At 53.4% G+C, this 15,445-nt stretch overlaps 1 protein-coding gene across 1 annotated transcript; it reads left to right on the forward strand.

Moving 5' to 3' along the window:
* Positions 1 to 2,601: 2,601 nt before the first annotated feature.
* MUCL3 (mucin like 3) lies at positions 2,602 to 14,486 on the forward strand. The gene is made up of 4 exons (XM_050920926.1): positions 2,602 to 2,670; positions 9,054 to 13,051; positions 13,321 to 13,412; positions 13,783 to 14,486. The coding sequence occupies exons 2-4, from the start codon at positions 9,091 to 9,093 to the stop codon at positions 13,855 to 13,857; spliced, it is 4,128 nt and encodes a 1,375-aa protein (XP_050776883.1). The 5' UTR covers positions 2,602 to 2,670; positions 9,054 to 9,090; the 3' UTR covers positions 13,858 to 14,486.
* The last annotated feature ends 959 nt before the right edge of the window (positions 14,487 to 15,445 follow it).

Below are 15,445 nucleotides of genomic sequence, written 5' to 3' on the forward strand. Positions count from 1 at the left end.
TATTCCCCTTCTGACCCTGTCTTTGGGAGGGGTGGGCTTGTTCCTTATCTGTGTGGAATGTCCCAGTATTGGAGTGTCCTGGTGCCATGTTTATATTTCTAATAGCCAATACTCTCTAAGTATATTATGCAACATCAGCCCGATCCCTGCCAACTTCTGTGAGCAACACCTGCCTCTGGTTCACAGCCTCACTTTGCTGTATGAAACGTCTTGACTATTTCTTTAGTTCAGGCCTTAGGCCTCATACCAGGCCTCTGATACGAAGGTTTCTGTTTCAGGGCCTCTTCTTACTACAAGAGACACACGCTGCGTCCTCATCGCCCAAGGGAGGGTCCCAGCCAGCCTGGCTATTAAATGCTGGGAGAACTTAGGAGGGAGATGACCCACAAGAGACCCTTCTGGCTAACGCAGTTGAAATCTAGGCTTCAGGGGGTGGGGTCTGGGTTTGTTTTATATGGACCCCTTTCCATCCGCTATTTCCCCTTCAGATCCCGTTGGCCTTCAATACACCTTGCTTCCACTGTGACCAAACTCAACATTTATACGGACCTAACCCCTGGTGTAGCCAGCTCTATGCCGAGGGGAGGGCTTCTCCCATCGCTTAGCACTGCAATGGTGCAGCTGCAGAAATCTGTGTGTCAATAAGCCCCTAGAGAGATCCTAGTTCTTCCATCTAAATTCCTGTCACTGTACTAATTGATCGTCTCTTTATTATTACTGTTTGTTACTGTGGCACCTAGATGCCCTATCAGAGATCAGGGCTCTGTTGGGCAGGGCACTGCACAGACACACAGGGAGAGACAGTCCCTGCCCCAGCTGAGATCAGGGTCCTGTTGTGCTGGGCGCTGCACAGACACACAGAGAGAGACAGTTCCTGCCCCAGCTGAGATCAGGGTCCCGTTGTGCTGGGCGCTGCACAGACACACAGTGAGAGACAGTCTCTTCTCCAAACTACTCACAATGTAAATAGACAAATGATGGATTATCACCACCATTTTTAGGTGGGGAAACTGAGGCCTGGAGCAATCCAGTGACTTGCCCATGGTCACAGAGGGAGTCTGTGTCAAATTTGGGATTGGATTTCAGGGATCCTGAGCCCCAGAACTGTGACATAACTCTCCATTCCCAGCTGTGGGAAGAGAACCCAGGAGTCCTGACTCCTAGCCCCCTCCTCACCCTACTGTAACCTGGAGCCCCCACTCCCCTTCCTGAGCCTACAACGGAACCCAGGAATTCTGTCGCCCAGCCTTCATTTTCCAAAGACACTTGCATTAAGCAGGAAGCCCCACCTCTGCTGTTTGCAGTACAGAGACTATGACAAACCTCTGCCCTAGCCCTGAACCCCTCGCACACCCCAAACCCCTCATCCCCAGTTCCGCTGGGTCACGGGCATCAGCAATTTTCTTCATTGCCTTGGAGAGGGACTTTTAAAAGCTGTGTTGTAGTTGCTGGGTACCACCACCAGGGGGAGACACGCTCTCAGAGGTGCGTTGCAGCCATGCCTCAGTTACCCCTGTATCCATCAGAGCCAGTATTTGGCCAGGAGACGGGAGCTAAAAGTAGGGGGGTGGGAACAACTTGTACAGTGGGGGGGGGGGGTCTGAGCACCACTGAACCAAACTGCAAACCCTGGATATGATGAAAACCACTTCAAGCTGGGGGTGCAGCAGCCCCCCTACTTCCAGCTCCTATGGCAGGGGCATGCACGAGGAGGGGGGGCTCCAATCAGTGGGGGCACAGAACTGTGCACACCCCTGACCTGTGGTTAAAAGCAGCATCCCAGCAATGCCCCTCCCCACGCATGTAGCCGATCTGTGACTGCTAGCCGCAAATATAGCCTGAGGGCTACATCAGGGTTCCAAAACTGTATGGGGGGGGGCTGGTAGGGAAGACAGTGCCCCCATAAACAGCCTGCCCCCTGCCCCTATCCGCCCCCTCCCACTTTCTACTCCCCACTGCCCCCCTCTGAACCCTCACCCCATCTAACCCCTCCTGCTCCCTGTCCCCTGACTGCCCCAACACCTATCCAGACCCCCACCCCCGACAGACCCCCTGGAACCCCACCTCCTATCCAACCCCTCTTGCTCCTTGTCCTCTGACTTTCCCTCTGCCCGGGACCCCATCTCCTATCCAACCATTCCTGCTACCTATCCCCTGACTGCCTTGATCCCTATCCACCCCTCCTGCCCCCTGACAGGCCCCCCCAGGACCACACACCCTATTCAACCCCCCCACTCCCTGTCCATGGACTGCCCCGATCCCTAGACACACCCCTGCCCCCTGACAGGCCCCTGGGACCCCACCCCCTATCCAACTCCCCCCCACCCGCTCCTTGTCCCCTGACTGCCCCCTCCCAGGACATCCTGCCCCTAACTGGCCCCCTTCGGGACCCCACCTCCTATCGAACCCCCCCTCAAGCCCCCTTCCAAATGCTTCGGTGGAGGACTCAGGAGGAGCAGGGGCAGCCGTGCAGCTGGAGAGAAGCGGTGGTTTCCCCTTCAAAGCACCACTTCTCTCTGCCCGGCTGCATGGCCATCCGGTATCCTCCTGAATCCTCTGGTTGCGTTCCCCGCACTCCCGCCACCCGCACTGCCCGCCTGCCCCCCAGAGGCTGTGGGTGAGCCTCCCTCCCTGCTCTCCTGCCCAGCGTGCCCCCCATGGCACAGTGGGGTGAGGCTGCGGGGGAGGAGGGCCAGTGGGAGAGGGGCCGGGGATGGCCCAAATGGCTGGTGATGGGACACCAGGTGGGGTGGGATCTGAGTTACTACAGAGAATTCTTTCCCAGGCATCTGGCTGGTGGGTCTCGCCCACATGCTCAGGGACTAACTGACCACCAGATTTGGGTTCAGGAAGGAACTTTCCCCATGTCAGATTGGCAGGGACCCTGAGTTTTTGTTTGTTTTTTTTGCCTCCCTCTGCAGTGGGGGGCACAGGTCACTTGCAGGGTTAAACTAGTGTCAGTGGTGGGTTCTCTGTAACCTGAAGTCTTTAAACCATGATTCAAGGACCAGTAACTCAGCCAGAGGTTAGGGGTCTATCACAGGAGTGGGTGGGCATGATTCTGTGGCCAGGGATGTGCCGGAGGTTCGACTGGATGTTCACAATGGTCTCTTCTGGTCTTAAAATCTGTGAGTCCCGTCACCGCAGCATTAATAGACTATCACAGAATATCATGGTTGGAAGGGACCTCAGGAGGGGCTCACAGCAACTGGGGAGCTGCTCCGAAATGAACACGACTCCCCAGCCCCACACGTAACCCCCGGGTCTCCCATCCAAGCTTCAAACAGGCCTGGTAGTGCTTAGCTGAGAGGCAGAAGCAATGGCAGCTGAGGGAAGGGGAGGCCGCCTTTCTTAATAAATGCCTTGGTGATGACAGTAATTGGCTAATTAAGGGATTAGTCAGGGCAGTTACAGCCTGGGTTTGTTTCATTTTTACTGCTATAGGAAAATTAATGCCAATGGCAACCACACATATCCTGGATAACAGCGCGATGATGGACCTTGCTGGGGTAGGGAATGGGATATGCGGCTTTCCCCTCCAGGGAGCACCGGCTCTGCTCCTGCCCCAAATGGGTACTGGCTGGCTCAAGAGGGTGGGGAATGGGATACAGGGTCTTCAGCCTTGCGAGGGTGTGAGCTCTGATCTAGCCCCATATCACGCGGCCCGGAGAGCTCAAGTGGGTGGGAAAGGAGAAATGGGGCTTTTCTCCTCTACAGGGCACCAGTTCCAATTTGGCCCATGGAAACTAGCAGTCATTGCTGTTGCGGAAAGGTTCAGTGACCTGTGTGACGTGAGCTACAAGTTTTCAGCACCGACAGGATGAGAGCAGCATTTCGGTGCAGCTAGTGTTGCAACACAAGCCAGAAGTGGCTGGATGAGTCATACTTTTGCGGCGCAGCTATTAAATACGTGCTGTGCCCCACCCCAGAAGTGGCTGCATCTCAAGGTCCAGTGAGGGATTCCTCTGCAGCGTAGCTGTGCAACTGTTACCCAGCTGTCCCGCCCCCAGAGGTGGCTGCATTTCAATGATTGGCAGATGATCCTGTGCAGCATTGCTGTGCGGCTGCTAAACCGCTGTCCTACCCTAGAGATGGCTGCATCTCAGTGCTGGCTGAGCGATCTCTGTGTAGTACAGTTGTTCAACAGCAGCTGCGTCCTACCCCAGAGGTGGCTGCCTCTTGGCAGTGGGCGAGTGATCTCTGTGTAGTGCGGCTGTTAAGCAGCGCCCCACCCCAGAGACAGCTGCATTTCTGCTATGTGATGACAGAAAGAGCATCGATTCAAACCTGAAACTATAAAGAGCCAGCAGACAAGCACCAGCTTATTCTGCCTTGGTGTCCAGGCAGGTTTCCACCCCATCAGGGAGGGAAATGGCATTTTCATTTGTTTGCTTTGTTGGGGACATTTTGCTCGCCTTCCAGCATCACCTGGTTGAGTTATGCGTAACTACACCAGTGTATCAATTTTTAAGAGAGACACACCTGTGTGGCGTGGCTGAATTTTCCTCCACCCTATAAAATCCCTACCCAAGTCGTTCTCACTCCAGGAGTCAGCAGCAGGTGAAAAGTTCAGCGAGCCACACAGTGCAATTCTCCTGCTGGTCCTGCACCGCCGAGAGACACCGAGTCCCCCAGGCTCAGGGCCTGGAAGGACTGGCCCTGACCCAAAGCTCAAAAACTCAATAGAAAGGCACCCATTGGTGTGCAGGGGCCAGGGATCCAGCCAGGTCTGGGGCAGCCGCTCTTACTTTCCCCACCTGTGACTGGGAAGAAAGGTGTCAAATTGCTCCCCTGCGGGGCTGTTGGGGGGACGCCATTCATTGGGTTTGTGTAGACAGGGGGATTCTCCTCTCATGCTGTCTGGTGCAACGCCATTGAATCTGCCATGAAGCACAGCTCTAGCCATCCAGCCAGAGCGCCCTCTGTCTATCCACGCCATGGCTTCCTTTATCCATTGCTCCCTCTATCCATCTGCCCATCGCTCTTCCATCCATCCATCCCTCTATCCATCCATCCACCTGCCCATAGCTCCTCCCTCTAGCCATCCATCCACCCATAGCTCCCTCCATCCATCTGCCCATCATTCTTCCATCCATCCATCCCTCTATCCATCCATCCACCTGCTCATAGCTCCTCCCTCTAGCCATCCATCCATCCATAGCTCCCTCCATCCATCTACCATAGTTCAGTCCCTCCCTCCGGCCATCCACAGATCCCTCAATCCATAACTCTATCTATCCATCCATCTCTCCACAGGTCCCTTTCCAGAGCACCTTATCCATCCATCCGTACTTCCCTCTATCTATCCATCCATGCATAGTTCCCTCCATCCATCTACCCATAGATCCTCCCTCTATCCATCTATCCATTCCTCCCTCTGTCTGTCCCCACCTTCATCTAGCCAACCATCTACCCTTAGCTCCCCCTGCCAGGTCCTCTATCTATCCATCCATCCACAGCTCTTGCTATCTATCTATCTATCTATCTATCTATCTATCTATCTATCTATCTATCTATCCTCTTCATAGCTCTCTACCTCCATCTTTCCATCCAGCTCTCCACAGCAACTCTATCCATCCACCCAGAATTCATTCTCTCTCTCTCTCCCCATATACCCCATCTATTTATCTATCCCCATGCACCCCCTCTATCTATCTCCATACACCCCCCATCTATCTATCTATCTCCATACACCCCCCATCTACCTATCTATCTCCATACACCCCCCATCTATCTATCTATCTATGCCCTTCATAGTTCCCTCTATCTATAGCTCCCTCTATCCATCCATAGCTCTCTCTCCTTCCCTAGATCTCTCTCTCTTGTCCCCTGCATGTTGGCTTGTCTGTCTGCTGGTTTTTCTCTAGCACCCATCACTGTGCTCACTGTTGTTTGCATTGTGGTGGGGGCCGGAGGGAAAGCAGCCAAGCATGGTGTGTTGACTGAGAAGAGAAGGGTGCTAGCTTTCTCCCCTGCCCTGGAGGAGCAGGTTGGGGCCTGAACCATAGGCCGCCCCCTAGGGATAACATACCCAGCGCAGCACATGTTAAAAGCACAGCTTGCCTAGCACTCCAGAAAGGTGCTTGTGAGCTCCAAGGTGCTCACATAAACAAATCCCTGTGTCCGCACAGCCTCTGAGGCTGGAGCACAGGCCTGAGAGTGAGGGATTCTGGAGTCTCACACCTCAGCGACTCACTACAAATGGCCTCAGGGGAGGGATCCTGCCTCCCAGCCCCCAGCTCTAACTACGAGACCCCACTCTCCTCCCAGAGCCAGGGACAGAACCCAGGAGTCCTGAGTCAAAGCCCTCTGTGCTCTAACCACTAAACCCCACTCCCCTCCCAAAGCTGGAGATAGAACCTAGGAGTCCTGGCTCCTAGCACCCCGCTTCTCTAACCAGTAGGTCCCACTTCCATTCCCGAGCCAGGGATGGAGCCCAGAAGTCCTGATTCCCAGCCCTCCTGCTCTCACCCACTAGATCCCACTCCCCTCCCAGAGCAGGGGATGGGACCCAGGAATCCTGGCTCCTAGCACTCCCTGCTATAACCAGTAGGCCCCACTCCCATTCCAGATCTGAGGAGAGAACCCAGGAGTCCTGACTCTGAGCCCCCATCCCTACCACCTACTTCCTTTCCTTGCCAGGTACCGACAGCGCCCGGGGCTGGTTGTCAGTTCTGCTGGCCCCATCACTGATATCATTCACTCCACAAAGGAGAGGGTTATTTCTTCCGTCCTTGACAGGGACATTGGGACAAAAAGCAGGATCCTGGAGATAATTGGTTTAACGTCCCCCTGACGAGCAAGTTTGATTTAAATAGTAACGAGGCAGGCACAAAATCGACTGGCTTCTAGCGACACAGCACAGAGTCTGCCCTACTTCCCCAGCTCCGTTGGACTGAACGCCGGAGGGAAACGGAAAGTATCTATCTCCAGATCTTAATGTTATCTGTCACTGCCCCTCCATCTCTGCATCCCCTCTATTCCTATCCATCTGTCTGTCCAAGCCCCCTAGGCTCTGCTAAACTCCTGGCTGGCTGTCTAACTAATCACCCTGGATCCAAATTATACTTTTGTCTGTCTGATCCCCCCTAGAACTGAATATACTTTGTCTGGTTGTCTGTCCCCCTAGATCCTAATATACGCTGGTCTGTCTGCCTGTCTAACCCCCACCACCCTGATCTTAATATACTTGTGTCTGTCTGTCCATTCCCCCGGATCCTAATTTAACTGAACTAGCTAGCTTTCCATCTTTTCATTCCACTTAGATCCTATCTATCTATCTATCTATCCCCATACACCCCCTCTATCTATTTATCTAGCTAGCTAACCCACACCCCACCTACCTATCTATCCCCAAACACCTCCTCTATCTATCTATCTATCTATGCCCATACACCCTATCATCTATCTATTTATCTCCAAACACCCCCTCTATCTATTTATCTAGCTAGCTATCCCACGCCCCACCTATCTATCTATCTATCTATCTATCCCCATACACACCATACACCCCATCTATCTATCTATCTATCTAATCTTAACTTCCTTATTATTTAAAATTTAAAATAGGAGTATATAATCCAACTCTTCTGCTCTGGATTTGTGTATGCATGCATGCTCTTAAGACACACTGTTATGGGGTGAAACTTTCCCCTTTTCTGGGCTTCACCATTATTGCTAATTTCAATAACATAAATACAACATAAATCTCCTCCCATTTACTGGAATTGTCTGTTCCTGGGCTTTTATTTATTTTTCCTGCTGGGCCACTATGCCACTGCCCCTAGATTTCTCTCTGCCAGAAAGAGTCCTTCCAATCCTGTTATTATACTTGGAGGTAATGAATCGATAAATAATAGAACCCCCCTGGTCTGATACCAGGGTGAATCAGCGAGAAAGAGCTACGCAGCTCTATGCAGAGTTCTGTATGACACAGGCATTTTGCCCTTCATACATTCCTACAGCTCTTCATTACTGGTGGTTTGAAAATAGTAGGACCAGTTGAAATATTTCATATACAAAGAAGTTTTATGATCTAAAGATTGCTCCTTTTGTAAACAAAATTTTTCACACAAAATCTTCAACACTTTTTGTTTTTCACTAGAAAAAAATTCACTTTTTAAAAAATCAAAAACGTTTTCTCCTAAAGTTTGAAAGAAAACAGCATCAGTAATCAGCTATCAGTAATAGCCCTTTTAAAAACAGTGATCAGCTTAAAATGTGGTCTGTTTTGAAAGCATTTAATGTGCTAAAAGGAAAAATTGGTCCATTTTGAAAATTTTTCAGTGACAACTTCAGGACATCAAAATGGTAATGAAAGTTATTTTTTCTTTTAATTTGTTTACTAGCCCTAGAAGTTAGTAGCACATTAATTCAATTCCTGGGCACAAATTTTCCATCTGAACTGATTTTAAATAGAAATTTGAGTTTTAACTTTTTATTACATTTCATATATATATATATAAACAAATGCAAAGAAACTTTACCTAAACTTCTCATAATACATAAACTTCTCCTAATGTGTTAAGTGTTTGTTGCCTGACCTTCACTGTATATGAAACGGTTGATTAAATACAATGTGAATGGTTTGAGACTTTTCTTGGGTATTTCTGTTACAGTATACAATTCTTTCCAGATGTCTATGCTCCAATTTGTAACTGTTGGTTGCTCTTTGGATTTCTATTCGGTAGTACGAGTCTTTTAGCAATTGTTAGTGCTCTGCTCTGAGACAAAGTTTTGAAAATGGAGTTTTTGATTAAAAGAATTTTTTTTTTGCCAAAAGTGTCTTTTTTATGCAGATTTCGGATTTTTCACCAAAAATGCCAAACTCCTGAAAATGGAAAGATTTTGGCCCAAAACTGTAATATTTCGGTATTTGAATTTTTGCCAGAAAGTGAGTATTTTCCATGTAAAAACGTTTCCTAACCAGCTCTAGAGCTGAGGCCAATCCGAACACTGGCAGGACTAACCAGTGCCCATGGCTGGGATATGATACAATTATGTTTCCCATCGTGACCTGATTTCTTCTGGATTTTGTTGTTGTTCCGCTGCAGCCCCATCGCTGCTGAGCAAGGTCTGACTCACAGGACAATGGACACAGCCAGTAGATTGGAGAGATACGTCCATGCTAGGAGAGACAGCCTCCCTCATGGTGTGAATGGGGCAGTGAGCTTTGGGGACAGAGCTACAGCGAATGGGACCACCGCCTTCAGGGACCCCACTGCTAAGCCCAGGGAGACCACATCCCATGGGGACTCCACAGACCCTGGGGATGGTACAATCATACCTGGAGATGCAGACGCTGCCATGCTCCAACCTGAAGACAATGATGCTTCCAGCGCCACTGTAGACACTGCCACCATCACCGTCACCCTCGGAGATGATGACAGCGCCAGCATCGACGGACGCATCAGCTCCATCCCTGGAGATGATGACTCTGCCCCTGGAGACGGAGACATCAGCCCTGTCCTCGGAGACGGAGATGCCACCATCGCCCCTGGAGACGATGACAGCTCCAGCACCAACGGAAGCATCAGTCCCATCCCTGGAGATGATGGTGCCACCCCCCGCAATGGAGACACAGCCATCACCCCCGGAGACACAGCCATTGTCCCTGGAGATGCCACTGTTGCCCCTGGAGACAAAGCCATCGCCTCTGGAGATGCCACCGTTGTTCCTGAAGACTCCACCATCACCCTTGGAGATGCCATCGTCACCCCTGGAGATGGCACCACCACCCCCAGAGACACTGTCACTCCTGGAGACACAGCAATTGCTCCTGTTGGTGATGATGTCACTGTCCCCGGAGACGCCAGCCCTGGCTCCAGGGACGTTGCCTCTGTAGATGTCACCACCGCTGTGAGGGAAACTACCGCTGGAGACCTCACCAGCACTGCAGCTCCTGGAGACATCATCACCTCCCCCTTTGGGGCCACCCCTATGCCTGGAGAGATGGTTATCTCTAGAGACACCAGCCCGGCTGAGCCGACCACTCCCAGCCAGCTCAGCCCTCTGGGGCAGCCTGGCATGCCTAGGGACAGTGGCATCCCCAGGGAGACCACCACCTCTGCTGTGGCCATCAGTCCTGCAGCCAGTGTGACCCACGGTTGGATCACTCCCTTTGGGGGCACAGAGACCCCAGGCCGGGGCACCCAAGGGAGCCTCACTGTTTCCGGAGAGACCACCACAGCCCCTGGAGACGCCACCAGCACCGGAGACACCACAGCTGTCACCATTATCTCAAGAGACACCGTTGCTTCCGCCGCCCTTGGAGACAACATCACCGTTTCTGGAGGAGACACTGACACCCTCATTGCCTGCCCTGGAGATGCCGCCAATGCCCTCCGAGACTCCAACACCTCCCTTGCCACCCCTAGTGACACCACCACCTCTGGAGACGCTGGTGCTGCTGCCTCTGGAGACGCCAGCACCACTGAAGCTGGAGACACAGGAGTTACCACCACTGCCCCTGGAGACAACACCACCACTGCCATCCTTGGAGACACCACAGCCCCTGGAGATGCCACTGCCCCTAGCGACACCATCATCCCTGAAGATAGCATAGTCCCTGGAGATGTCACAATTAACACCACAAACCCTGGAGATGCTACCGTCCCTAGAGTCCCCATCCCCACCACCAGCACTGCCCCTGGAGATGCTATACTCCCTGGAGATACCATCACCACCATCACTGTCACCCCTGGAGATGCTGAAGTCCCTAAAGACTTCAAAATCCCTGGAGAAACCACCAACAACACCTGTGGAGACACCATAAACCCTGGAGATACCACCACCACTGCTGCTGCCCCCAGAGATACCACAGTCTCTGGAGACATCACCACTACCACCATCCCTGGAGACACCACACACCCGAGGGACACCACCACTGCTGCCCCTGGAGATGCTGCAGTACTTGGAGATACCACCACCACCATAGCCACCCCTAGAGATGCTGCAGTCCCTAGAGATGCCACCACCATCACTGCCACTGCTAAAGATGCAGCAGTCTCTGGAGACTCCACCATCACCACCAACACTGCTCCTGGAGACACCATCACCATCACCATCACTGCTGCCCCTGGAGATGCTGCAGTCCCTGGAGACACCACCACCATTGTCACCCCTGGAGATGCGGCAGTCCCTGGAGACACCACCACCACCCCTGGAGATGCAACTGCCCCTGGAGATGCCACCACCATCACTGCCCCTTCTGAAGATGCAGCAGTCTCTGGAAACTCCATCATCACCACCAACACTGCTCCTGGAGAAGCTGCAGTCCCTGGAGACACCACCACTGTCAGCCCTGGAGACAACAACATCCCTGGAGACACCACTACCTCCTCCCCAGGAAATGCCACCACCATCACCGCCCCTGCTGAATATGTGGCAGTCTTTGGAGACCCCATCACCACTGCCAACACTGCCCCTGGAGACACCACCACTGCTGCCCCTGGAGATGCTGCAGCCCCTGGATACACCCCCATCGTCCCTGGAGACACTGAAATCCCTGGAGACACCATCACCAGTGCCCCTGGAGATGCTGCAATCTATGGAGACACCATCACCACCACTGCCCCTGGAAATGCTGCAGTTCCTGGAGACACTACCACTGCCCCTGGAGATGTTGCAATCCCTGGAGACACCACCACTGGCCCTGAAGACACTGAAATCCCTGGAGACACCATCATTACCACTGCCCCTGGAGATGCTGCAATCCCTGGAGACACCACCACTGCCCCTGGAGATGATGCAATCCCTGGAGACACCCCCACCATCCCTGGAGATACTGAAATCCCTGGAGACACCATCACCACCATTGCCCCTGGAGATGTTGCAATCCCTGGAGACACCACCACTGCCCCTGAAGACACTGAAATCCCTGGAGACACCATCACTACCACTGCCCCTGGAGATGCTGCAATCCCTGGAGACACCACCACTGCCCCTGGAGATGCTGTAATCCCTGGAGACACTGCCACTGCTGCTGCCCCCAGAGATGCTGCAATCCCTGATGACACCACAGCTGCCCCTGGAGACGCTGCAATCCCTGGAGACACCACCGCCACCGCTGCCCCTAGAGATGCTGCAATCCCTGAAGACACCACCACCGCTGCTGCTCCTGGAGATGCTGCAATCCCTGGAGACACCACCACTGCTGCTGCCCCCGGAGATGCTGCAATCCCTGGAGACATCACCACCACCGCCCCTGGAGACAATACCTCCATCACCGCCACCGCTGGAGATGCAGCAGTCCCCGGAGACACCACCACCACCACTGCCACCCCTCGAGACAGCACAGGCTCTGGAGATGTTGCCACCACTGCTGCTTCCAGAGACCTTGTGGTTCCTAGAGTTTTCATCACCACCCCTGACCCTGGAAACATCACCACCACTACCATACCTGGAGACACTGATGCCCCTGGATATGACAATGACTTTGCTGACACACTTGAAGACACCACCTTCATCACCGTCCTTGTAGATACCACAGTTCCTAGAATCATTGGCACCACTGCTTCCCATGGAGACACCCCCATGGATCCTGGATACACCACCACCGCCATGCCTGGAGACGCTACAGTCCCTGGAGACACCACCACCGCTATGCCTGGAGATGCTACAGTCCCTGGAGACACCACCACCACCATGCCCGGAGACCCTACAGTCCCTGGAGAGACCACCAGTGCCACCCCTGTAGATAGCACAGTCCCTGAAGACATCAGCACCACTGCTGGCCAGGGTGACACCCCCACAGTCCCTGGAGACACCAACACCGATGGCCCCGGAGGCACCACTGTCCCTGGAGATGCAGCTGCCACCACAGATGATGCTGGAGATGCAACTGTCCCTGGAGCTTTCCCAGTCCCTGGAGACGCTCCTGCCACCACAGATGGCACCAGAGATGGCACTGATACCCCTGGAGACACTGCTACTGCTGCCCTTGGTGATGATGGGGATGATGCCCGTGGAGGCGACACTGCAGCCACCACCCCTGGAGATGATCATGATGCCCCAGGAAACACCAGGGCCCCCAGAAAGTCCATCATCCTCGGTAAGCAGCAGTGAAGCCCAAAAGCCGGCTGCCCTAGGGGGAGAGAGGGAGGGAAATCAATTGCCCCCTGCCCCAGTGCCACAATAGCTACTGTCTCCCGGGAGATGCCCTGTTGCTATGGTGACGGGCACCACGGTAGGGATTTAGCTGGGTGGGAAAGCCAGGCATGAGCCCGCGAGCAGCACAGCCCCTGGCCAGAGTGCTGGGAGCTCGGCTTCCACCCATCTGGGGAAGGAGCCTCTCACCCATTCTGCTGTCTCCTTCTGCAGCGCCCCAGACCCCCTGGCCATACCGGTCCATGGGGCTCATCAGCTTGCTCTGTCTCTTCGTCACCGTGGGCCTGCTCACCGGGATTGTTGCGGTAAGGGCCACGTGGGGCCACTTGATGCTTCGGAAGCCAGCCTGGCCCTCAGTGTCTGGATCTGGGGAATGCCCTGTCTAGGCCCCTCTCCCTACCCCAGCTCCCATGCTTGCAGTTGACTCAGGACTCCTGGGTTCTATCCCCAGCTCTGGGAGGGGAGTGGGGTCTAGTGGTTAGAGCGGGGGGCGGGGCTGGGAGTCAGGACTCCTGGGTTCTCTCCCCAGCTCTGGTAGGGGAGTGGGGTCTGGTGGTTAGAGCTGGGGGGGCTGGGAGTCAGGACACTTGGGTTCTATCCCCAGCTCTGGGCAGGGAGTAGAGCCTAGTCTTGGTTACCCAGGTTGTACCACTGACATCTTTGTGTCTCTTCCAGGTTGTCTGCTATGTGAAGGTTATTACCATCAGCTCTGCCGCCTTAATGGAGTCAGTGGCGAGTTCATTTCCTTGAGGTCCTTCTCTGGGGTGGTACCCCCAGATCCCCAATGTGCCACCTTGGGAGGGGGACTTGGGGTGAGTTGCCCACATGGGCTGCAATGGAATATGAGGAAGACACTCATCTAGCCGCTCCCCATTTAATAGCATACGTAATCAGTTTCCAGAGTCCCCTGTCCTAGGGAAGACTGCAGCATCGCGGTGTGTCAGGAACTGGATGAAGGAGACTGGAAAGTATATGGGACTGGTTCATCTAATCACAAAAGCCACCTCTGGTCCATACAGAGTCAGAGCAAGGGTCCATTCAAGTTGGGGTGCCACCATCTGCCCTTGCCAGTCCCTCTGGCACATATGGGAGCAGACCCAGGGGTCCATCGTTCATTGGATCAGAGCAACGGGCCCCCCACAGCCCAATACTGCAGCTACTCAGATACCTGATGTGCAGCATTGCTTTGCGGCTGTTAAGTGGCTTCCAAAAACCCACCCCAGAGGTGGTTGTGGTTAAGTGCCGGGCGAGCGAGCCCCATGCCACATTGCTGTGTGGGTGTTATCCACCTGTCCCACCCCAGAAGCAGCCACAATTCAGCAGTAGGCATGTGGGCTTAATAGCAGTTTGTCAAACTTTTGAGCTGAACCCCTCGTTGTAAATAATCAATAATAAGACGTTCTTTCCTTACCAGTTCCCCTAGGGAACTACGGTTCTGTTAGCTGGCTGCTTCTTGCATAATACAAACCATCACAGCGCTCAAAAACCCTCGCCTCTCTGTTCTCTTAATGCTTATGATAAAGAGGTTTCCTCTGGGCTGCCAAGGTTAAAGGCTGAAGGTGTTTGAAGTCAGAGTATGAGTTGTATGCGCACTTCTGCCCACTAGAAGGAAGGAGCCTCTGAGATCCCCTGAAGTGTGCTTTGTGGAATTAGGTTAGCACGAGGCCGGCTGGAATCCCAGAAGCAGCTCCAAGGTTTTCAGTGTATTTGTATAGACAGCAGGAATAAGGCTAGCCAGAATGAGGGCTAGTGGGTTAGAGCAGGGGGGGGCTGAACCAGGACTCCTGGGTTCTATTCCCAGCTCTGGAAGGGAAAAGGAGCCTAGTGGTTGGAGGGGTGGGCTGGGAGCCTGGACTCCTGGGTTCTATCCCCAGCTTGGAGAGGAGACTAATGGTTAGAGCAGGTGGGGGCTAGAAGCCAGGTTCCACCCCCTGGTCTATTGCCAAGTTTAAAAATCACACATAGCACGAAAGGAAAACAAACACAAGCAGCTGGGAATGGCCAGTCTTGGAACAATCCCTAAAGAGTCCTGATTAACACGTGACTCCCTCCAGAAGCCAGACTCTCTGTTTATGAAGGCAACCGACCAGTCCAGATTTTTGCTTCCACCCCAGCTGAGCTCACAAAGGGGTTATAAAAAGTGAGTCGTTCCCTTTGCAAGTTACCCGGCCTGTAATTAAACCAGTCACCGTGCCAAGCAGGAGCCAGCATCATTAACTCTTAAGGGACAACGGGTCCTTCCTTGGTCTGACTGTGTGTATGTGGAGCGGGGCAGAGGTTAGCACTGACTGCCAGGGGAGAGCACCCCCTACTGAGGCTGCTCCATGCAGCACAGAGC

Source organism: Gopherus flavomarginatus, chromosome 12 (genome assembly GCF_025201925.1).
Source record: "Gopherus flavomarginatus isolate rGopFla2 chromosome 12, rGopFla2.mat.asm, whole genome shotgun sequence".
NCBI lineage: Eukaryota > Metazoa > Chordata > Testudines > Testudinidae > Gopherus > Gopherus flavomarginatus.